We start from the raw sequence: 25,421 nt of genomic DNA on the forward strand, positions 1-25,421 counted from the left end.
ATAGGGCTACAGGAAAATAGAGTTTACATTAAGAACAGATTCTCATTTCCTCCTTCCAGAGGCCGGTGAAATCGTCTTATGTCCACTCATCAAGCTTCATTCTGCTGCCAAAGGATGAGCAAAGCATTCTCTGAAACAGGACTCAAGTGGATCTCCCAACCTCAGCCTCTCAGTGTTTAGGTGTCATTACTGTAGCTCATTTACTTCATGTGTTTCCAGGCCTATTACCTCCAGACAAAGAAAATGTTTCAGAATCTTGCCAGACTCAGACATCAGCCCTTAGGAGCTGAGACAGGACCAGCCAGCCCAAACATGGAGAAAAACCCCAGCAATACCACAAGTTGAAATAAAAACACTGATTGTTTCCAGGTATGGCAGCTGGGACACTGCTGGACAAAAGCTGGTGAAGCTTTCTGGATAGAAGTTCTCCCGTCCAGAGGTGACTTACTGTGAAGGTGACATCTCTGATCACATCTTTTAGAGGTCCAGTGTGGAACATTTGGCTGAAATTGAATATAATATTCATAGGTATCTGTTCATTAGCGTATAATCATCTGAAAATAGGAATCATTGTGTTTTTGTTACCTTAGAATGAGCTGTTTTTATCTACAGACACTGCGGGTCGCCTTCCATGGCGTCCACCATGTTGAACCGGCATGTGCTGAAGCCCAGAACGGTCAAACTGAACACGGGCTGTTCGAGTTTTTGCACGTTTCACAGCCATTGTAGTTTTTAGAAAGGGAGGGTGAAGCGAGAGAGTTGCAATCTGCAACCACATAGCTAGACACTAGACTACCACATTGAGGCCCTGAATGAGTCATTAGTAAGAGCCTGGCTCTGCACTGCTGAGAGGATTCTATTTCCTATTCTTTGCCTTATTTTTCTCCCTTCCCTTTCCTGTCTTTGCTTTGCTTTGTTGTACGTCTCAAATGTTTTCGCCTCTTTCATGAGATGCTAAGAGGTCACAACAATTCACTTGTTTCAGGTATTCTTTTGCCTGACCTCTCTATGGTGAAAGAGGTTTACATTTCAGGTTGTGAATGACATAACAAGTTTGCTTTGGCAATGAGCTCTGAAGTGTGGACGCTTGCCAAACTCACCCCAAGCCCTCCCCTCCCTATCCGTTGTACACACACACACACACACACACACACACACACACAAGACAATAGACTACAACTATAATGTTGATGTTTCCATCCATCATCCATATTTAAGAGAACATGTCAGTCTCACAATATTTATATTATCATTACACATTCATTTTTGGCTGCTCACATATGAAACATTTAAAGTAGTCAGTTAGTTTGATAAAGGCTGGGAGATGAGGAGGTTTATAGTAGTTATTTTCAGTGTAAAGTTAATTTTTAAATATTTTTTAATATATACATACTTCTGCCACAGCTCCTTTTTCTTTTTGAGGCGCCTGGAGAGAGGGAAAAGCAGGGACCCCCGTTTTTACAATTCACAGACTTTCTTGCCTCTCATACAATGTTCTCTCTCTCACTCTCTCAGCCCCCCACCCACCCCTCATACTCCCTCTTTTTGGCAGTGGAGAACCAAATAAATGCAGCCCAACAGTCATTGGGGGGTTAGAACAACCCATTTCGTTTAATGAGGTGATCCAGTGTGTTTTCTCTCCCCCCTCTTTCCTTGTCTATCTTTCTCTGTGTGTCTCTTAGCCAATTACACAGTGTCCTGTCTTGCATCCTGTCCCCCTTTTTTTCTGCTCTCACTCATTTTCCCTCCTTCTTTCTTAAGGCCTTGTTGAGCCCTGATAGGCTTGCTGGGGATAAAACCTGGAGCTTGAGAGAGGAGAGGGACATTTGGGAGCGAGATGGCGAGAGGGATGGTGGCCACATACCTACATGGAGTCCTTCTCCTGGCTCTGTGGAAGCCTTCACTGCAAGGAGGTGGGTCCCCTTTACTGTATGTGTGCAGCGCTCTGCAGTGCAGCACCTGTGGATCAGGTGTCACATAAAGTTTATGTAGTAGTGTTGGCAGAAGAGGATGCATGCAGTCAGGTCATCTTTTCTTCAGTGGTAGTTTACATGTATTGCATTTTCTAATGATTGTGATTGTGATTTGAGAGATTTGGTGAGCTGAATGAACTATGATTATGATGATAATGATGATGATGATGGTAACGATGATGAGGTTGTCTGTGATTCTAGTAGAAATTGGCTGCAGCTGATTATTGATGATGATGAGGATGATACAAAATTGCCTACTGCACACTTTTTCCTCAAGAGAGTTGCAAAATCTTCCAAAGAGTTAAACTTGTTTCAGTGAAGAGAAGTGATACTTACAGTATTGTAAGTGGCGATGACTGACATCATCATTAATCGTTCCTGCAATCATGCAGTTTTAATTTCATCTTCAATTCTCTGAGGATGTTTTGATGTACAGACAAAGAATGTGTGATCTCAGAGCCAAAGGTCAAACTCATCTGCAGTCCTGCTTTCAGATTGAGAATCTAACTGTGGAGATGATTAGAGTTTGTGTTGGACAGACTTTACCTTTAAAAAAACAAGGTTTTCAAGAGTACTGCCGACTCCTCTCAGGGTGGAGAGCTTTTTTTTCTTAGTAATAAACAAAACTTGTCTTTGTTGACATTTTTGTTGAATGATTCAAAAACCTTGTTGCCTTAACTTTCCACAATTTTTCCCCCTTAAAGATGTACAGATAGCTACATAGTACTCACTTTTCAGATGTTGGAAAGCACTTCAGTGTGTAAACATGTTAAATAAGAACGGCAATCTTTAGACAAACCACAGTATAATAACACTGCTCGTCTTTCTATGACTTCACAAAACCCAGGTGTATTTTTCATCTCAGCTCTTCTTCCTCTTGAGGCATGAAGTCTGGACAGCAGGGTAGTAGTTAAAGCTTTTAATAGAGTGCAGCACCTTATTAAAAACTTTAATTATAACCGTGTGCCCCAGACCTCATCCCTAAAGATCCTGTCGCATTGTCCTGTCTGTCTAAGCTTTGAGTTGGCTGATGCAAAGAGATTTCCCTCATCCTCTTCCTCGCCTCACCACTGCACACTACAGAGACCTGTCATTGGTTGTTTAGTTTCTGTCTTTTGGTTTTACTAAAGAGGACTGTATTAGAAAGTGTACTTAAGTCTCTATATTTCTGAACAGTCAGCTTGAATCATAAGTAAACTGGAAACCTCTCAGCGCAGAATACTCATGATAACAGTAATGGTCAGACTGGTTATTAAATAGAAGACAATGTGGAGGCCACCAGGATGTATATTGTGAGTTTTGAGTCTTCAAAATATATTTACTTGTTCATTTTAAATGTATTTTAAAGTCAGTGCAAGTGCACCTTCAACAAGATTAGAAGTCTACACCAATGCTTGCAGAAAGAAAATTAAATGCAGGGAGTCACCAAAACAGAGTTCTATGGGGAATATTCATATCTGGCAATTGATCAAACATTACTTATTGAGTAATGAAATATTAATGTCACCGCAGAAAAACTGTGAGCCCAGAACAATCTCTCTCAAATCTTTATTTGAATCATCTGCCAAGCCCAACTGCTTTGAGTGTAAAGTCGCACCTGTCCAATGTTTATTTCAATAAAAATTCCTCACAAAACAACAATTTTTTGGGTGTTTCTAACCTGCAGAATCCAGTGGGCAGAGCTGAATGACTGAACACTTCAGTTATTTACTGCGTGTTGTTGTTAATGTGCTGTACATGGCATAACTGTGAGATCAGTAACTCACATTCTTCAGGAATCCCTACAGACCTCTTCTTTTCACATCTGGACTGTGGGATCTTAAAAAACCTTTCCTTTTATAGTTGTTCACTCTCTGTGTTTCTATTTTTGGCTATTGTGATTTGTGAAACAGAACATAGGTGCAGAAAAGTGTGAGAATTATGACCAAAGAAGCATGCCATTTGGATGAAGGGGTGTTTGTTATCAGCTAGAGACATTCAAACATAGAGCACAGGGTCGCTGTACACAAGCACACACTAAACATATGGACACGCACACACACCTCTTTTCTCTCTGCTTGTGTGGCATCCTATTTGTTAAACGTGATCCTTGTTATTAAATTAAATGGGTTTTATTAAGTGCTGGCAAGGGGGAGAAATTCATGCCTCATTAGCTCTGAATGATGACTCATAAATTCCACAAATTCTGTCATCTGTTAGGAGTCCAAAACAATGAAAACACCTTTCACCATTAAACTGTTGTGTCTATACAGCTGATCCAAACAGGAAAAACTAGTTAGAACCCATTAAAGAAAATCCTACTGGTTCTGTCTATCAGGTGTATATGTACCTGCTGGTGGAGCAGCAGGAGGAGCTGGAGCAGGACCTGGAACAGGATTCGGACCAGGTGGGACTGGAACAGGATTCGGCCCTGGCGGAGCCGGGACCGGATTCGGTCCTGGAGGAGCAGGGACCGGATTCGGTCCTGGAGGAGCAGGGACCGGATTCGGTCCTGGAGGAGCAGGGACCGGATTCGGTCCTGGAGGAGCAGGGACTCAATTCGGTCCTGGAGGAGCAGGGACTCAATTCGGTCCTGGAAGTGCAGGGACTGGATTTCAGCCTGGTGGAGGAGCTGGTGTTGGTCTAGGACCAGGAGCTGGTGGAGGTGAATGACATTTGTGTTTCTTGTTAAATTTTATCGATTATGACTTCAGTTTGAAGTTATGAATATCAGGACTGACATGTTTTTACTAAGAACACAATTATATCAGACACACATCAGCTCTTAGATGCAGTTGTGGTCATTAAAACACATTAACACTTTATAAACCAGGTGTTTAATAAATGTGTGTAGGTGCTGCTGCTTTCACTTTCTGTACCAATATCTGGTTTGTCATAACCTACAAGTGTTTGTACAGTGCTTTCAACTCACCAAAGACTATATTCTTCAGGGGGCTATGGTGGTCAAGGACCAGGAGGAGTCGGCCCTGGAGGAGTCGGACCTGGAGGAGTCGTCCCTGGAGGGTTCAGGCCTGGCACCTTTGGCCCAGGCAGTGGTGGACTTGGAGTCATACCTGGAGGTGTTGGTGCTGGTAAGACAAATATGGGTGGTTTACATCTTAAGTATCTATTTATTCCATCATCTGTGGAACAAAGTTGATTAAAGTGTTATGATTGCTTTCTTCTTTACAGGTGGAAAGCCTCCGAAAACAGGTAAGACTTTATGGCTCATCTTTGGTTAGAGCACCAGTTTTAGATACTTGTTTTATAGAAGTTTTAGTCATTAATTAGGACAAAAAGTGGCTTCTCAGAGACAATAAAACTCGAATGTCATGAATTATACGCATAGAAATGTCCAATCATTTATAATGGGTGTGTAGGAACGAACCTTTCAAACCATCGCGATGACTCTAACCTCTTAAAACAGTATAGTTTTTAAACGATACATACAAGTACATCTGATTTTCCTTATTGTCTAGGAGGTGGCTATGGTGATCGTGGAGGTGTGACTGGAGGGTTTGGAGCAGGACAGGGAGGTGTAGGAGGACTGGGACCGGGCGGAGTAGGGTCAGGTGGTTTTGGACCAGGTGGTGTCGGTACTGGAGGCTATGGAACTGGGCCTGGAGGAGTTGGTCCAGGTGGTTTTGGACCAGGAGGCACTGGTCCTGGTGGCCAAGGCACAGGCATGGATTTAAATTATTACATCTTCCATTTCTTAGAAGGGTTAAATAATAAGTAATTATCACCCTCATTAAGCACTTAAATACTAGAGCACATACTTTTCCTATTGGATAACATTATATTATTAAAATCTAGTAAACTCATTACCTACAAACAGATTGCCTGCCATATTTACTTGCATCATGTGACACAATAAGCGGAAATTCCCCGCTCTGCACACATAGACCAATGGTCAGCCCCTGTACTGTAAATATTGTTCCTCTGGTCAATTCAATGCAGCAGGATAAGGATTGCATACATGTACCATTATTTCATTTCCTCATTACCTCAAGGTTATAAGCTATTGTTGAGGGGCCAACCACCATCTTGCACACACACACACACACATACGCACACACACGCACAAATACAGTGATAAAGGCTAATGCATTAGGCATGGCAGGTCCCTGATAAAGGACGGAAGTCATCACGTCAGTCAGAAAGACTGATTTGCTTTGGAATTTCAGGCCTCTCTGTTTTTCATCCTTCATACATGCGAGTTGCCTCTGCAGGATGAGGAATGTTGGTGATAATATCCAAATGTTTCTTAAGAGGTTAAGCCTCAGTTTTGTGGAACCTTTTGAATTCCACCCATTATGCCGGTGGGTAGAAAATGGGTCAGGGTAAGCACAGGAAACAGACTCACATGTCACACTTTCCAGTTTACCAAAGGTCTGGCCATCGCAAATGTTTTCACCTACCCTACACAATAATGCCCACAAAGTGTGTTTGTCCTGCTCCACCCTGAGGAATAAGATGCAAACCTCCTGGTTCACCTGAACAAGCAATGGGAAGCATGCACTTATAAACACTGGGCTGTAATTTCAAGCAAACATCAATTTAAGCCAAAGTGTAAACTGTTTTAAAACTTCTGACCCAGAAGAAGTTAGTCCGGTGAAGTATCATGTGTATCAGCTCTCTCTCTTAACAGGAAGTGAGAGAATTTAATTTATAGCCTGATGTGGCAACAATTTTTATTTGAAAGAGTCATCTTGGTCTTGCTAGCTTTTCTCAGCCATCTCCCCACACAGGCTTCAGTTTCCTCTCTGCAGCCTTGTAATTGTTAGTGGCCCATCTATAACCAAACCCTATAAGATTTAGTTTTAAAGTCAAACATGCACACTTCAAACAAATGTTCAACACCCTTTCCGGAGAACAAGTTAATCCTTGTGAGGGTTCTCTCGGGCAGCCATCATACACGTATAACATTACAAAAGGGTGGAGTCGCAGAGGGACACATTGAATTCATTAATGTATGATGTAGTGTATTGTAGTCACTTAAGCAAGAATAGGAAGTACTAAGTACAGTTTCTCTTTTATATTGTCATTAGGCCTCGGGGCAGGGGGTTTGGGTGGAGGTGTGCTTGGAGCAGGAGGCCTCGGGACTGGCAGAGGTCAGGGAGCTGGAGGGCTTGGAACTGGACCAGGCTACGTACCTGGAGGTCAGTGGATTTAATTTGTCTGACACCTAGTAAAAGGTTCAAATGCATTTCTTCTCATTATATTAATAAAGTAAGCATTTCCCAACTATGTGAATCCTTGAATAGCATATTTAATTTATTCACTGATTTACCCATACTAGTAAAATCATCAAGCTACTTTCTGTTTCATAAATAAACAGGACTGATTCATGCTTGTGTAACCTCGACACAACAGTGAGGTCCTGCTGCTTCTATATAGGCCTGCCATAGTTTGCCTAAACAATGTGAAGTACTAAAGCACCGAATAAATGAACCTGTCAAACCACAGAGCTGCTCCTCTGAAACAACCTACAATATGGCTTAAAAATATTACATCTTTATATATTGCTTACCTTGAAGAATATATATGTATATTAAACAATCCTCTGTCCTGACCCAGGTGGCTATGGAGGTTATGGAGGATATGGACCTGGTGGAACTGGTCCTAAACCTCCTAAAACAGGTAATTGCTGCTAACCAATTATGAAGTTTTAATCAATGAAATGTGACTGAATTTTGTGTTTTCTTCCGTCTTTCTTAGGTGGAACTGGTTATGGGCCTGGTGGTGCTGGATTTGGACCTGGTGGTGCAGGAGTTGGGCCTGGTGGTGCTGGATTTGGGCCTGGTGGTGCAGGAGTTGGGCCTGGTGGTGCTGGATTTGGACCAGGCGGTGCAGGAGTTGGACCTGGCGGTGCAGGATTTGGACCTGGCGGTGCAGGATTTGGACCTGGCGGTGCAGGAGTTAGGCCTGGTGGTGCAGGATTTGGACCTGGCGGTGCAGGAGTTGGGCCTGGTGGTGCTGGATTTGGGCCAGGTGGTGCAGGAGTTGGGCCAGGTGGTGCAGGGTTTGGGCCTGGTGGTGCAGGAGTTGGGCCCGGTGGAACAGGATTTGGGCCTGGTGGTGCAGGAGTTGGACCCGGTGGAACAGGATTTGGGCCTGGTGGTGCAGGAGTTGGACCTGGAGGAGCAGGAGGAGTCGGTCCTGGTGGAGCTGCCGGAGGTAGATAATATAATTTACATTATATTATACTGTATAAAGGAAAAGCTTAATTCAAGTATTAAACATTAGTTCTTAAGCGTCCTGTAAAGTATTGTTTACTGTTCACAAGTTACATTACATTTATAACTAAGAATTACCAGGTGAATATATATATAATTTTGAATTCTGACTTCATTCTTGTTTCAGTTCCAATACTGCCACAGACTGGTACAACTGGGGGAGGACCTGGAGGAAAGAGTGGTGGTAAAGCATCAAAACAAGTTCCAGGTAAACTCCAAAAGAAGACAACTGCTTTGTTACTAAAGGATTATAACATCAGTTCAGTTCAGCGTTACTGTTTATGATCAACCAACACTGACTTTTTCGAGGCAATGTTCTGAATTTGCGTATGCTGTCACACAGGAGTTGGTGTGCCTGGACTCTATCAAGGTGGATATGTACCAGGCCAAGGTATGTTTTAACACAAGTAACATGTAACAAACATATAGAAAATGTATTAAACAATACAATAATACATCTTTGTGAGGGATTCAGTGTATTTACAGATGGAGTCGTAACAGTTGTGTGATTTATTTTCTTCTCATCTTCCCTGGGAAGGTTTTGGAGGCCGTGGCGTTCTCCCTGGAGTGGCCACAGGATCGGGACTTGGGCCTCAGACTGGTGTGTTTTAAATATGCTCTATGTTCATGAATCTTGGAACATCACATCTGTGCTGTGGCACATAAAAATAAAAACTGTTGCCTCTTTCCTCGCAGGGGCCGGAGTTCTCGGACAGGGTGGTGTTGGACCAGGAGGAGCAGGCAGTAAGTGTCATAAAGTCCTAAGCTGACAAACAATGTTATATTACAAGCATGTTTTTTTAACGCATTACTTGATCTATAACAATAAAAGATTACAATAATAAAAGTTATCCAAGGCTGATATTTAGTATTTCACAAGATGAGCATCTCTGTACTGTATTTCTCACCTTAGATGGTCGTGGACAGCAGTTGCCTGGCGTTTTCCGTGGTTACCCTCTCATATCACCAAAATCAGGTACACAGGAACCAGCAATGCAGTAAACTGTGCAGCCTCCTATAAGCTACATCATATCAATGATAAATGTAAAGGAAGTATAAAAAAAAGAGAAATTAATTTATTCTTTAAATTACAGGGGCGGGCAAATCCAAGAAGAATCCAGCCAAAGCTGCAGCTAAATATGGTAAATGGACTCAAAGTCCCAAAAACACATCAGTCAAGGTGTTCAACATATGATGTTTACATAATAATTCACTGTGTAGAAAGTAACTGGACTTAGCATTATCAAAATATTACTCATTTTTGTAAGCTCATCTGTTTGTTCTCTTGACCAGGTGTACCTGGAGCTGGAGGAGGGACACTTGGTCAAGGAGGCTCTTTGGGCGTTGGGGCTGGAAGACTCCCTGGAGGAGGAACAGGAGCTGGACCTGGATTTGGAGGTGGAGTTGGAACAGGAGGAGGACCTGGAGCTGGAACTGGACCTGGATTTGGAGGTGGAGTTGGAACAGGAGGAGGACCTGGAGCTGGAACTGGATTTGGACCTGGCGCTGGGACTGGAACTGGATTCGGACCTGGAGCTGGAACTGGTTTCGGACCTGGCGCTGGAGCTGGATTTGGAGGTGGAGTTGGAACAGGAGGAGGACCTGGAGCTGGACCTGGTGCTGGAGCTGGAACTGATTCGGACCTGGTGCTGGAGCTGGAACTGGATTCGGACCTGGCGCTGGAACAGGAGGTGGAACTGGATTAGGTAAATGTGGGGTAGTGAGTTCTGGTCTTTTAAGAGAGATCAAGGTGCAGGATACACCAATCAAATTATTTTTTATATATGTAATTTATGATTCCTTGAATATTTTCAACAAATATGTCAACAATGAAACTGATCAATAATCTTTTACATATTAAATATGATTTTAAAGTAAGTTTGCACAACACTTTGTGCTTCATTAACTGTTTATTTGGATATTGTTTTGTGGCGTAGGTTATGGTCCTGGCTCAGCCAAAGCACGCAAATATGGTGAGTGTGGTTTTTGTAAAATAACGTGATGAATATGTAGTGTGTGTATTTAACCCCCTGTTGTTAGTCTATAGCTGAGACTCACTTAAAATGCCTTTAATCTCTCCAGGCCAGCCTGGCGGTGGAGGCACTGGTGTTGCTGGAGGCCTTGGAGGTGGAGGTCCAGGAGGAGGAGTTGGCCGCGGCACAGGAGTGGGACCTGGCTCTGGTGTTGGTTTTGGTCCAGGTGGTGCCGGCACTGGATCAGGCGGCCTTGGTTACGGTCCAGGTGGTGCTGGCACTGGGTCAGGCGGTCTTGGTTACGGTCCAGGTGGTGCTGGCACTGGCCCTGGAGGAGCAGGTTATGGGTCAGGCGGAACTGGGTATGGGCCAGGCGGAACTGGGTATGGGCCAGGCGGAACTGGATATGGGCCAGGTGGAACTGGATATGGGCCAGGTGGAACTGGGTATGGGCCAGGTGGAACTGGGTATGGGCCAGGTGGAACTGGGTATGGGCCAGGTGGAACTGGTACTGGGACAGGAGGAGCAGGAACAGGACCTGGAGGTAATTATGAACAGCAGATTTCTTGTTTTGGGAAATGTAGCCTATAATTCTTCTATATTGCATCAAGACAAAGACAAATTACTATATTTGTGTTTCAGGGTATGATGCCAGTGCCAAAGCTCGTAAATATGGTAAGAATAGTTCTATAATTGAAAAACTGTATGCAACTGTATCACTACTGTAGAACATCCGAACTAATGAAAAATTCTCCTCAGGAATGTTAAGTGGAGCACTTGGAGGTACAGGACCAGGCGGTGCTGGTACTGGCTATGGACCAGGAGGAGTTGGACCGGGCGGTGCTGGTACTGGCTATGGACCAGGAGGAGTTGGACCGGGCGGTGTACTGGCTATGGACCTGCAGGCGTTGGACCAGGTGGTGCTGGTACTGGCTATGGACCTGGCGGTGCTGGTACTGGCTATGGACCTGGAGGCGTTAGACCAGGCGGTGCTGGTACAGGCTATGGACCTGGAGGCGTTGGACCAGGCGGTGCTGGTACAGGCTATGGACCAGGAGGAGTTGGACCCGGCGGTGCTGGTACAGGCTATGGACCTGGAGGAGTTGGACCAGGCGGTGCTGGTACAGGCTATGGACCAGGAGGAGTTGGACCTGGCGGTGCTGGTACTGGCTTTGGACCAGGAGGAGTTGGACCAGGTGGGGCTTTCTATGGTCCTGGAGGTAGGATAAAAGATAAAGATATATTTAAATAAAGGGGTATATCTGAATTCAGATCCATTGGCGAATATAATACTCTTAACAGATCTTGATGTGTCTGCATTTTGCAGGTTATGCTGGTGCTAAAGCCCGCAAATATGGTGAGAAACAACTTAATTTTTTTTTTAATTATATCTAGATTTATCATCAACCAGTATTGATTGATTGGCATCAACAGATAAAAAGATAAAACAAATAAAATGCTGCTCTCTGCAGGTCTGCCTGGAGGTACCCTGGGTGCAGGAGGACTTGGTGGTGGAGGGGGGCCTGGTTCTGGGCTTGGAGTAGGAGGAGGGGTCCCAGGACGAGGTGTTGGAGTAACAACTGGTGGTGGACCTGGAGCTGGACTGGGGACCGGTGGGATACCTGGTTCTGGTATTGGAACGGGAGGTGGACCAGGTGGCTTTGGACCAGGCGGTGCTGGAGGTATGAACTGAAGAACCTCAGATACTGTATGAAACAATAACATCACTAAACATATTACGGACATGTACATTAAATAAATTCTCAATCACAGTAACTGAATATATTTCAACCCTTTATTAGAGTTAAAATTCTCACCAATATGCTCCTCCTCAGGGCTTCCAGGTGGTGGTGGGACAGGAAGAACAGGATATGGACCGGGTGGATACGGACCTGTTGGATATGGACCTGGTGGATATGGACCTGGTGGATATGGACCTGGACCTGGTTACGGACCAGGTGGAGGCTATGGTGCAGGACCAGGAGTTGGATATGGAACAGGTTCTGGGGGCAATTCAAATTTTGTCCATGATCAATTTTGCCAAACTGAAACAGAGTTTGCTTAAATCCATAAATTAAATCATGTCTCTCGTTTACAGGCTATGGAGCTGGATTAAAACCTGCTAAATATGGTATGAAAATGTTCCATTTTTGTTTCTTAAAAACATGATGTTGGATGTTTCATGCAAATTCCAGTAAAAGCACATTTATTTTCATATGTTACTGGTGTAGGTCAAGGTGGAACGGGTGCTGGTGGGGTACTTGGAGGTGGAGCAGGACGAGGTGGTGAGTTGTTTATGTATGATGACGCTGAGAATTGCAAGATGAGAGCTTCTGTTAGTTGTTTGATGGTATTCGTTTTCAATGATACACTCTTAAAACTCTCTTGATAGAGTTTTTTATACTTCATTTGTTATCTTGTGTAATTGTATAGGTGGTTATGGACAAGGAGGATTTGGAACTGGCTCTGGGGGTCTAGGTTGGTTTGCAGAAGAGTACTCATGTAGTAATGTGTGTAGTTTTGTCAACAAGATCTAAATCATGTTAAAACTCTAAACCACAGTATGAACTATTACTTTATTGACCTCTATTGGTGGTTAGTGGGATTGCAGCAAATGGTCCCCTGCATTACACCTGGCTTGTAACTGGAACAAATGTTGAGGTTACATTTGAGGTAATACTGGTCTGTCGTTGGTTTTATTGTAGTAGTTGAGACTTTTTTGGAGAAGCTGGAAATATGAGTAGGTGGGTGGGAGGACAGGAGTGTTTTCAATCAGTATGCTGCATTATGGTAAAATACTTAAACTGTCACATTCACAGACTGCTATTTTGAAACACAGATCAGATGTTTGGCTCATACCTGTCCTGTTTGATTATGAAGCTGGAGGAGACCAACAGAAACAAAGTGTCATGCTGTAATAAGTGTGATATTAGTTGATGATATGTAGTTGAAGAATGACGATGTTTGTGCAAAGCTACATATTTTAGCTTTACAGTATTTTTTTTGTTTCAAAGTTAGAGTACATACTGGAAAGTGAAATCTCAGTCAGGAAAGGGGTTGTTATAACTAAAACTACATGCCACTTTTAATTGTTTATCTCACCTAAATGATTAATCACTGTCTTTCTATCACCTGAGTAGTCGATACTTCTACCTCAACTTCTTTGTTGTGATCCTCAGGCTACGGTACAGCAGGATCTAAAGCTGCAAAGTACGGTAAGTTTGACAAGACTCTGTGTCAAGATGAACATTATGTCTAAATTATACAGTTGTTTGGACTGAGACACAGAGTTGTTTATTAGCACTTTTATTGAATTTACCCGATTATCTCTTTTATAAACTGTAGGACTTGTACCTGGGGCAGGAGCAGGGACTGGCACAGGAACAGGAACAGGCACAGGAACTGGCACAGGAACAGGCACAGGCACAGGAACAGGCACAGGCACAGGAACTGGCACAGGAACAGGAACTGGCACAGGAACAGGCACAGGGACCGGCCTTGCAGGAACTGGCACGGGGACTGGCACTGGTGTTACAGTGAATGGCACCAGCACTGGCAGTAGTGCAGGGGCGACAGCCGGACCCAGTGGTAAGCTTCTGTTTTGAGGTTTAAGAATACACATTTTGGTTACAGTGAACTATTAATTAGATAATCTATGTGTGATCATCTATGTCTGTTGGATCAGGAGGGGGACTCGGAGCCACAGGAGGCACACCAGCTCCAGCATCAGAAGGTATCTGTACAGCGTTACCACAAAGCAGCTGGTGACACAAAAACACATTTCTTGTCACATATTACACAACAATACATTTACTCATTGGGGTTTCCAGTACATTAGTATAAATATATATAAAAAACAAGCCAAACAAGGATGGAAAAGACAGTAATGGAGGTGATGCCCAAATTAGAGGAAGAAGAGAGACAAAACCAGCTTATCTGAAAAGGATTTTGGTATTGTCTTTGAGTTATTCAGTTCACACACTTATCCAAAGCCCCTGCATTTGGCCCTATTTTTCAGTATTTCCTATGTTTTTGTCACACCTCATATTTACTTATTACTTAATACTATATACTGTGTTTTCTTAGCTTCTAATGTGACATACCCCCCTCACCTTTACAACCAGTATAGTACTGTTTTCAAATCTCAGTCCTTTTAATATTTTGCCCCTATTTCAGGTGATGGCAGTGTGATAGAGGGGTCTGGGAAGTTCTGGAGGAGAAGGTGTGTGTAAACTTACTGGATTCTTGAGAAACTGTCTTTTCTTACCTTGAAACTGCACAGATTTTGTGCATAGATTACAACATGTATCACAAACAACACAGACATTAAAATTCAGGTGCAGGGATGCAATAATTTGGTAATAACAACATGGAAAACACCTGAGAAAATGAAGGAACAAAACACTAAAATGTTAAAATAATATTAGCTGAAGTATTTAATTTAATAGTGCACTGTATATCATGTTACATTAGGTACTGGTGTAGCTGGCAGACCAGTGGGTGAAGGAGGTGACAGAGATGCCCTGGGTGGAACAGGAATCCCCATCATTGGAGCAAGACCAGGTAATTTAATAATTTATGCTACAATTTCAAAATACATATTAATGCAAACTAAGGTGTTAATAATTCATTCTGTAGCTAATTAATTCAGGAGTGTTTGTGGAAGAAACTTTGAGGTCTTACAGCTCTTAATTTAGTCTTCTAACTGTTTCTATGTTTTTTTAATTATCTTTATAAAACAGGACTCAATGGGACAGTTCCAGGTCAGTGTTTATTTCACAGCCATGATTGTCTGCAAGCACTGTAAGTTCATCCATTTCTGTCAGACAGCATCTGTGTCACTGTTCAGATGTAAACCAAGGTGGATGTTTTGGTTCTGTATCTTTCTTTGTTTGCTTGCTTGTTAGTCCCAAAAACCATCATGCAGATTTAAAGAACACTGTTTCTTGGATTTAGGTGTGGACAGTGCCATCATGTGGTCATTTATAAAGCACTTTGTGTTTTCACTCCGAACATCTGAAGTGTAAAAGAAAACATTTCAGGACTCTTTTAAAATTCCTGCCTACACACATTGTCTGCTATTTTATATCATTGCTATATACTTTTTTCCCGCATTTCTCCAATAAATAATATACTTTACAAATTCAGAAACGAATTACAATGGAACTAATTAACATTTCTAACATGGGTACATAAATAATAAAAACTTGAACTGGAATAAAAGAGGTCATATAAATATCAGTATACTGTGTTGATACATCTATATTCACAAATCAATACTGAACATCCTCTCTACAGCTAGAATTCTGATGAGACTGAACTGTGTTTCTAAATGGCCCAAGTATTGCATGTATCATCTACATAACAAATGTACTTGTTTCCTGTAGGGATTAACAATACTGATGATTTTGTTCTCAAATCCTACAGGTTCCACAGGAGCCGCCCCTGGTAAGTTGACATTAAATACACCGAGCACTGACATGTTAGTTGTGAGAGGTTAACAGAGCTTTTTATACAGTAATAAGTTACTATGGATTTTGAAATACCACAAGCATAATTTAAACTAGTGGCATATCACTCTATCTCCAGTGTTTTTAAATTTGATGCATCACAATATTTCTCCACTTGAATGCTTTGACTGGTTTACTTTAGTGTTTTTCTCGCACTTCCTATCACAAAACTGGCACCACACAATACTGTACAGCAGGCTGATATTAGCTAACAACTGCAGCTGGCTACAAATATATTTAAAAAGCATTTAATTTTGAAAATGTATTGCAAAGCTGGACTGATAGCTGCCTAAGATAATCTTTATTTTCTGTCCTATCAGTTGGTGGCGGGGCTATACAACCAAGTGGTACGTAAACCTCAATTAACTTTTCGGTAAAGCATACATGCTGTTTTCAGGATTTCTCTTAACAGTATTTCTACTCTTGTTTTAAACAGGTGGGATGGGTGTTGGTGAGTAGGCCTATGTGGCTCACATATTTCTATAAGATGCATGGGATGTTAGTGATGCCTGCACTTCCTGTAGTGTTAATTGGACTTACTTAGAGGTTGTCACTCTGGTTTTCTCTCTCTCTAAAATGTAGGTGGTACTGGAGTTCCCTCTGGAGGTGAGATTTCCTACTAGACACATATGATGCAGAGCACTTCTTTGCTTTATGCCTTTCAACTATGATTCCTGCTTGTGCTTCTTTAATTGTCTCCTCGGCTTCTACATCCTCTCAGTAGAGATCTTCAATTTCCCTGTATAATTTTGCAGGTTCTGGTGGTGATCTCTCTGGTACGCTGCCTGGAGCCAAACCCCTCAAACCCCCAGGTGAACAAAATAAAACCCAATTTACCCTTAATTTATAACTCGAATTTCAGGATATAGTGTTTTCCTATACAGTAGGAACAGCAAATTACCAATGGGAAACGACAAGTAACATACTGTATGACCTCCGATGAGAGCCACCTATCAAAATCTATTGTACATTCAAAAGTTTAAATAGGTTTGTGATCACAAACTGGGGACTGTACTCACTCCAGGAAGACTCGCAACCACTGTGTGCAAACTAATAGGGATCCAAATATAGAATAAACAATACTCACCAGGCTTTTTCTCTGTAATGGCAATTGAATGTAATAGTTTTGGTGGTTACTGACTTTGTTCTCGGTTCGAGTTTTTATTCTACGCTGAAATACGGGTCTGGTTTCCTTCTGTGCAACTGTCTGCAGGTGTCCCCAGAGGTGACACACCAGGTGAAGGAGATGGAGAGGGAGGTCCTGATGGAGAAAGAGGTGATACAGCAAGCACAAGTGGAGGACCGGGAGGAGTAGGAGGGCGTCCTACCAGTGCCGGAGCTACAGGAGGTGTGTCAGGTGGCGTGACAGGAGCGGGAAGAGGAGACAGTGCTGCTACTGGAACTGGAGTTGGACCAGGAGGTGCAGCTGGTGGAGTAGGAGGAACACCAAAACCGCCCAAAGGTGCCATTTTTGCTCTCTGAATGTATACTCCATTATGACTGTATTACATCTACCTCCATTCAATATCCAACAATATTACAATCTGTAACAAAAAAAGGTAAAGGAGATTAAAACATCTTTATTTACTCAAGAAAAACATCTATTATATCATTGTTTCACATGTAGAATATGGACCTGATGGGACTGTAGCAGGAGGTGTAAGTGGTGGACCTGGTGGAGTCGGTGGGGTGGGAGGAGGAAGCACTGGTGGAGTTGGAGGAGTTGGAGGAGGTCCTGGAGGAGTTGGAGTAGGAACAGGAGCCCTTAAACCTGGAAAAAGTGAGCTACTACCATGTTTTGTGTATTCATCCCAAACCTACATGCCTATATGACAGTGACACAAAGATTTCTTATTGATACATTTCACTCATTATCTATCATAGGTTATGGAGCTGGAGTTTTACCAGGTGGAGGTATGTTAACTAACACTATCCTTACCATCCTAGCTACAGCACACAGATGACTGAAACATACCTAAAATACAGAATATTTTTTTTCCTCTCAGGTATTCGTTACCCGAGTGGAGCTGGAGTAGGACAGGGAACAGGAAAACAAGGCAAAGGTTCTTGTCAACTATATTTTCTTTAACAATGCTATATTATTTTGACTTCAGCGATAAGCTTCATGATACATTTAATGTTTTTATCTTTCCTTCAGTTTATGGAACTCTTGGAGCAGGAGGCCAGGGTAGGGTTGGGCCTGGTGGTTATGGAGCCGGTCCTGGTGGCTATGGTACAGGTCCAGGAGGTTATGGGGCAGGACCTGGAGGTTACGGGGCTGGTCCAGGTGGGTATGGTGCTGGGCCTGGTGGATATGGAACTGGACCTGGAGGCTATGGAGGCAGCAGAGGCACTGGTGCCGGGCCTGGCGGTGCTGGGACCCTCGGAGTTGGAGGGGCTGGAACTGGAGTAGGCCCTGGTGGAGTCGGTGGAGGACTGGGGGGATATGGTGGTGGTGTAGGTCCTGGTGGTAAGTTGAAACAATTATTAATTATCAAAATTAAAACTGAACACAACTCATTGCAATAGCATGTAATTTAAATATAATATATAAACTGTTTATCTTAAATGCTCTGTTGTCCAGGTACAAGATATGGAACAGGTCCAGGACTGGGTACTGGCTCTGGAAAACCACCAAAAAGTATGATAAGACTTCACATACAGAGTAAACATACAGATACAATCATTTAAGCAAAAAAAAACTGAACCTGAATCAACATTTGCTTTTAGGTTATGGAGCAGGAGCTGGTGGTACTGGGGTTGGGCCTGGTGGCTATGGGACTGGACCAGGGGGAGTCGGTACTGGTCCCGGAGGTTTTGGACCAGGTGGCTTTGGACCTGGTGGTACTGGTGCTGGTAGCTACGGACCTGGTGGCACTGGACCAGGTGGATACGGGCCCAACACTGGGACGGGACTGGGGGGTGTTGGAACTAGGCCAGGTGGTTTTGGACCCGGTGGTGTTGGCACTGGACCAGGTGGTGTTGGCACTGGACCAGGTGGTTTTGGCACTGGACCAGGCAGCTATGCACTTGGTGGAGCAGGTCAAGGACTGGGAACAAGAAAGCCACCCAAATCAGGTATAACACTCACATATTTTAACACTAACGTTAATAACGTATTATATTTTAAGATATATTCAGGCTGTTAACTCCTTCTGACAGGCTATGGATCATCTGCACTGGGTGGAGCAGGCTACGGGCAAGGTGAGAAACATCTTCATTCGATCACTTTAACAACTTTAAAGTGTACAGTTTGTTTAGGCTTCCCTATGTTTGTACATTATAACATACCCTTTTCTACCGGATCGTTAAAAGGATAAACTATGATTATTATTTTGATTAACATTGGACCAGGCGGTGCTGGCACAGGTACAGGTTTTGGACCAGGCGGTGCTGGCACAGGAACAGGCTTCGGACCAGGCGGAGCTGGCACAGGGCCAGGTTTCGGACCAGGTGGTGCTGGTACAGGAACAGGTTTCGGACCAGGTGGAGCTGGTAGAGGAACAGGTTTCGGACCAGGTGGTGCTGGTACAGGAACAGGTTTCGGACCAGGTGGAGCTGGTAGAGGAACAGGTTTCGGACCGGGTGGAGCCGGCACAGGAACAGGTTTTGGACCAGGTGGAGCCGGCACAGGAACGGGTTTCGGACCAGGCGGTGTCGGCACAGGAACAGGTTTCGGACCAGGCGGTGTCGGCACAGGAACAGGTGGCGTCAGACCAGGGGGCCAAGGATTAGGAAAAAGAAAACCCTCTAAATCTGGCAAGTAATGATTATACAAGTAAAACTATAAAGTAGGTGATACATTTTATTTTTTACTGATGGAGGCATGCGTTAGATTTGACTGTTTTAATAAAATAATTAGCAAGACATTGTTTGACCAAATTCTTTCTCATCCTTTATTTCAGGTTATGGAGGAGCTGGGTATGGACAAGGTGAGGTTCTGGTTAAGATTAGGGATAGTAAATATCTTTTTATACATTAATGTGGTATCTAGTTGTGCTAATATATTTAGATCTGTTTCCCAGCAGGAGGATTGGGAGGAGGTACAGGAACTGGCCGCCTCGGCCCAGGAGGTGCTGGAACTGGTGGTTATGGCCCAGGAGGAGCTGGAACTGGCGGCCTTGGCCCAGGAGGTGCTGGAACCGGTGGTTATGGCCCAGGAGGAGCTGGAACCGGTGGTTATGGCCCAGGAGGAGCTGGAACTGGCGGCCTTGGCCCAGGAGGCGCTGGAACCGGTGGTTATGGCCCAGGAGGCGCTGGAACCGGTGGTTATGGCCCAGGAGGAGCTGGAACCGGTGGTTATGGCCCAGGAGGAGCTGGAACCGGTGGTTATGTCCCAGGAGGCGCTGGAACCGGTGGTTATGGCCCAGGAGGAGCTGGTACAGGTGGTTATGTCCCAGGAGGCACTGGAACTGGCAGCCTCGGCCCAGGAGGCGCTGGAACTGGTGGCTACGGACCAGGAGGTGCTGGAACAGGACCAGGGGGCTTTAGACCTGGTGGTGCAGGTGGATATGGACCTGGTGGCCAAGCACTTGGGAAAAGGAAGCCTAAATCTGGTTACGGCTCATCGTTGGGTGGAACTGGCTATAGACAAGGTAAAATTCTCCACTGATGCATATAAATACCTAATTATAACTTTCTAAGGCTCTATTGTAGTACTGGGCTCTACAGTAGACACCAAATCACTGTGTATTATGACTAGGTGGAAAAAAATCTAATTAAAGGACTTGATCATCTTTAATATGCAGACATGTCTACTTTTGTAAACTGAATTTCATCCATGTTATTAATACAGTGATTAAGAGCTTGAATTAGTTCAGCAAGTGTTAGCCCCTTGAAGGATATAACATTTACTTTTATTAGAACTTAATAAAACAACAGTGATATTTGCATGTTATTCTGTATAATTACGGTTATATAACAAAATACAATAAACTTGAAGCCTTGTCACGGCAGTTATAACTTGCGGAGATACTCATTTATATTCTGTCTAATTTACTCCAACCCTGCCTCTGTTCATCAGGTGGTGCAGCAGGAGTGCTTCCTGGTACAGGAACAGGAGGTATCATTGGAGGCCCAGGTGAGTTTCTTGTTTATAATGAAAAACTAAAGACTAAAAAGATGAGTTACTGTAAGTCTAAGTGTAAATCGTTACAGGTCTTTCAAACATGAAAAATCTAAACTAGCAAAGCCTTTTCTCTGCTAAAGGTACACTGTGTATCACAGTTATTTTCTGAGGATTTTAAGTGCTGATGTGACTGATTTATACACTTTCATACTCACTTGTCTGTCCAGGTGGTGTAGCAGGAGGCACAGGAGGTTCTGCAGGAACAGGCCAGGGGGTAGGAGGAGTAGGAGGAGTAGGAGGAGGAGCAGGCGGCTTACCAGGTCAGTTCAAACGGAGTCCTGATAAAATACAAAACAATAATATAATTATATAAACATTTGTATTTTTATATTTTGAGATTTGAAAACAAATCCATTTACAATACCACTGTACAGTAAATACATCACGTGCCTGCTGATGAGACAGATCAGTCTAATAAGAAAGTGTATTGTGCAAGGCTTGTAATGTGTCCATTGTTCCAGCAGGGGGAGTTGGCCCTGGCTATGGTGGGGTGGCTGGTGGAGGATATACAGGTAAAACAGAAGCACTTTATGACACTTTATTTCTCATTATTATCTCAGCAAACTATTTGTGAAGATTAAAAATTAATAAATTAAACATTTAATAAAACTTGTAGATACCCCAAAAGGGGTACACACACATTATATGCACCAGGGTTATTATAGTAAACTAAAACTAAACTAAAAACTAAAACTAGGTGTGAAAAACATTTAGACTTTAAGAAGACTAAAATAACTGAAGTAACATTGTGTACTTAAAAAACCAACCAAATGAAATAAAAACATAGAGGAAATGTCGTGTGTAGTTTTAGTCTTTGTCAGTTTGGGCCAATAGGGTTAGATGGGGTAGGCTATTGGTGCATTATGTTTATTGAGACTGTCTACATGAGTGAGTCCGCTGCCTTCATAAAGAGTTGTGTTTGTATTGTAATACTTATTTTCACTTAACTTATGCAAACTTACCCCTGACAAATACCCCCATATTATAATTACAAAATAATACAAATTACTAACTTATACTACTACTGATAAAAACTAAGCAATTTTAAATTAGAAAAAACTCAACTGAAATGAGCAAATCCACCCTGAAAACTAACCAAAACTAAATAAAAATGACAACTAAGAACGAAACTAAAACTAAAAATACACAACTATAATAACTCTGATGTCCACACAAAGTAGGGAAATGCTTTTATCCTTGGAGTCAGGCCTTGCATGGTGAATATTTGTTTTGGCTTAATTTCATTCACGTCACTGCTTAGATTTAAAAAAATGAGACCATTGTAAAGATTATCTCTGGTTTATTATGACTATGTCTTTCCTTTTATTGTTCTCTAGGATATACTGGGGCTGGACAAAAATGTAAGAAAACTCACTGTGTCCTCTTGGATAAGCGTGCTCTCTTGACATATCCCCAACATTAATACTTCACATAGATACACTAAACACATGAGAGATGATCATTTTGAAATTTCTTTTGGAAAAAATTTTGTTTTTATGACCATTAGTTCTGGGTATTATTATAGGGAGCCTCAGAAACTGTATGTATCTGCCTAATAACTTTTACTTTCATGTCTTTTAGCAAAAGCACAGAAGGCAGCCAAGTATGCAGCCATGCAGGCCTTACTGGGCGCCGGGGGCTACAGAGGTAACAATCACTCACATTATATTACTTAACAGTGAGCCATATCTTACAAACTAAAACGTTGTACTGGAATTTGATGAAATTCAGTCGAGTAAAACACCACTTTGTAGTTGAGTCATGAGCTCTTTTTTAGGTGTTGTAACTTTTAATAATGAGTTGAATTTAGTCTGCTGGACTAAGCTGATTAAGTTTACAAAGACAAACAGCGCACACTTCCCAGACTGCACTGTGTGATGTGTAATAATTCTCCACAAAGTCCTGTTCCTTCTAGTTTACAGAAAAGTTACATGGTGGAAACATTTTGATAAATTACTATCGTTTACTCAGAAATAATTGTGGTGCAAAAATGGTTTCCACAGAACTGCCATGTTTAAGTCTTACAGTCTCAAATACAGGAACTAAGTGGCTCTGTGGTAAATGACCCTCCTAACTAAGATAACATCACTGGGAAGCTATTCTGACTATGATGCTTGTTAGTGTGAAGTGTGATGAACTCTAGTTGACTGAACTTGATGTCTTAAGTTTACGACATTTTAATTCATGTATTATTTTATACTACAACTACTATCAAACTATTTATCCAGGTAATTTTTTAAGCCATCAAGAGAAGTTAAACCAGTTTAACTTGTTTTACAGTATAATTTTTGTTATATGTCAATGGTGGACTAATCATCTGATGTGTATGTAGGCGCTGGCTGTCAGGGTAAATACTGTGGCCGAAGGAGGAAGTGAGAGACCAACAGACAGGAAGTGACCTCATTAAAACAACAGTGGTGCTATTGCATGATCCCAGACTCTAAATGTCTTATCTGCCATAGAAGCTAAAGCTTCAACACATTCCATGTTACACTTTAATTTGCTTCGATTTTATACAAACGTCTCTTTCAGAAAGAGCACTGGTTCTCAACCTGTTACTGTCCTGATTCCTTAAATGCTTCTGATGCAGGCTGCTATGCAGAGCGGAGAAATGTGTCTTTGCCGTGTTGTTGTTTGGATAATTCAGCGATTTGACTTGAAAAATAGTCACAAGACAAACAAGTTAGAACAAGTTAAAATACGTCTGTATGGGGGATACATTTGTTATAACAGTATTTTTCTCCACATTAATCACCCTGTGACTCTCCGGGGATCCTGACTACCAGGCTGAGAACCACTCAAATAAGGAAAGATTTCTTTTTTGTGAGGCCAAGCTGTATTATCATACACTTTATGTTTATTGTTGTTACAACATTTGTGTTCCTGTGCAAGTATCACGGTGAATCCTCTGGGTGAAGACTGATACCAAGGACACCCTCAGGGCAGCTCCTTCAGACCTGTCTGCATGCTGACACAATGTTTTTTTTTTTTTTAATCTTCAAGGCCACACTTTTATCCAGTTTGACTGGGTTTTCTTTGGGTCTGCAGAGTGTAATGTGTAATGTGATGTTTGTTTGGAGGAACTGTGAACAAAAGGGACTCCAAGTGGATTTTTTTATTTTCATTTTATGGTGTGGTGTTTTGACCGGTCTTTATCTGATCCCTGAAAAGCAGCCTGTGTTTGTTTTATCTGCACTCAGGCCTTAACAGTATTAACAAATGTGGAGGTCCTCAGCTGTTAACACAGATTCTTCCACTCCTCTCACAACATTACAGGCACTGTTTTATAGCTACATAACACTAATTGGTATAACATTTGGTTAACATGCATATTATTTTTATATTTGTAATGATATTATGGTGTGGCTTAGATTACATTTGCTGTTGAGGAAAGCATTCAAACTAAATGTGAGGTAATACTGTATGATTAGAATACATATAATGCATTTAAATGACATCTGAGGAGCATTGATTACTGTGTTTTTTTCTTTTTTTGATGTACCTCCTTTAACACTGTTGGAAAATTGTTCACGTTTACTAGTCTTTTTAAATTATGCTGACAAAAGGCAGAAAAAGCTATGTGCTTTATCTATTTAGTCTCATTTTACGAATTCAAGTGCATTAATACAGTATTAAGAGTTATTTTGTGTGTGTGTGTGAGTTTTAACAGTTTTTTAAACTTGTGTACTACGATGATAAATATAAGTTCTTTGTTTTCTACATTGTCCTTGAATGTGTGCTGAATCACAAGTACTCTGTGATGTCATTTGCATAAAAAAGTGTAACTGAATCTCATCTTGCATCCAAGCTCACGCTTGTGTCTCTATCATGTAGCTCAACATGTGGTTTTTTAACATCTGTGTTCTTTATGTGGCCAATGAAGAAAATGATGCACTTTTGTACACTTTCAGACAATGCTCTCAGAAATAAAGAAATGACCAATGACTTGTTATTTCTGCCTGTTGTTATTTTAAAGCAGAGGTGGAGGAGGAAGCCTGTGTTAATCTGTTGTGGCATTTTGAAAACCACAGGTAAGACTGAAACGAGAAAAAGGAACAGCTAATTTCTGCTAAAAAAGTTAGAGCAGCAGTCAAGCGTTGTCTTGGTGGTGACTTATAGTGAGACTCTGACCAAGTACACACTACAGCTTATTATAGTTTACACCAGTGCACAACATATTATGTAGAGCAGCAGAGCTGCAAGCAATGACTCAGTCAATAATCCTAAATATATATACACATGATAGAAGCACACCCTCCACACAAAAAGCAATATATACCCTTTAAGAAATCCCCGGCCTGATTTGGTTCATTACTCTAGTGTCTTTCTTACAAACACAATAAAAAGCAGCAGAGCCGCACTCACATTGATATTCTGAACATATTTAAACTTCATAATGAAAAGTGTCAATGGTTTTCTTCTCCTAAATCTGAGCGGTTCCCCATTCTTTTACTGAATTCTCCCTCTTTGTTCGTTGTGTGTAATGAATAGACTGCTTTACTTGCGAGGTCAGGACAGTGCAGTAATTGGGGCATTCATAAAGAGATTATGCCCATGCTGAAGGGAACAGAGCTCATTTCAAAACTCTCTCTCACACACCGCTCCTGAGAATAACAACA

The 25,421-nt window shown here is 42.2% G+C and overlaps 1 protein-coding gene across 13 annotated transcripts; it reads left to right on the forward strand.

The window, feature by feature from the left end:
* Window positions 1-1,654: 1,654 nt before the first annotated feature.
* Window positions 1,655-24,747, forward strand: LOC127364727 (fibroin heavy chain-like). Of its 13 annotated transcripts, none has more exons than XM_051402541.1 (55): window positions 1,655-1,913; window positions 4,291-4,617; window positions 4,904-5,044; window positions 5,145-5,165; window positions 5,432-5,635; window positions 7,004-7,114; window positions 7,533-7,595; window positions 7,674-8,132; window positions 8,319-8,399; window positions 8,535-8,582; window positions 8,730-8,792; window positions 8,888-8,935; window positions 9,105-9,167; window positions 9,286-9,333; window positions 9,485-9,628; window positions 9,826-9,897; window positions 10,129-10,164; window positions 10,274-10,708; window positions 10,807-10,839; window positions 10,924-11,010; window positions 11,049-11,384; window positions 11,492-11,521; window positions 11,637-11,846; window positions 12,000-12,164; window positions 12,263-12,295; window positions 12,396-12,449; window positions 12,598-12,642; window positions 13,344-13,379; window positions 13,510-13,752; window positions 13,850-13,897; window positions 14,638-14,727; window positions 14,907-14,927; window positions 15,592-15,612; window positions 15,995-16,021; window positions 16,111-16,125; window positions 16,257-16,280; window positions 16,430-16,486; window positions 16,888-17,136; window positions 17,302-17,454; window positions 17,559-17,588; window positions 17,681-17,737; window positions 17,833-18,144; window positions 18,259-18,315; window positions 18,405-18,752; window positions 18,837-18,878; window positions 19,029-19,433; window positions 19,580-19,606; window positions 19,700-19,807; window positions 19,838-20,269; window positions 20,698-20,754; window positions 20,970-21,062; window positions 21,264-21,314; window positions 22,140-22,163; window positions 22,384-22,449; window positions 23,135-24,747. In XM_051402541.1, exons 1-55 carry the CDS (start codon window positions 1,838-1,840, stop codon window positions 23,176-23,178), a joined length of 6,570 nt encoding a protein of 2,189 aa, XP_051258501.1. In that variant the 5' UTR covers window positions 1,655-1,837; the 3' UTR covers window positions 23,179-24,747. The 13 variants fall into 13 exon arrangements, with proteins under 13 accessions (XP_051258501.1, XP_051258506.1, XP_051258507.1 ...); XM_051402546.1 differs by having other exon boundaries at window positions 19,898-20,269; XM_051402547.1 differs by having other exon boundaries at window positions 19,928-20,269.
* The last annotated feature ends 674 nt before the right edge of the window (window positions 24,748-25,421 follow it).

Source organism: Dicentrarchus labrax, unplaced genomic scaffold, assembly GCF_905237075.1.
Source record: "Dicentrarchus labrax unplaced genomic scaffold, dlabrax2021, whole genome shotgun sequence".
NCBI classification, from domain to species: domain Eukaryota; kingdom Metazoa; phylum Chordata; class Actinopteri; family Moronidae; genus Dicentrarchus; species Dicentrarchus labrax.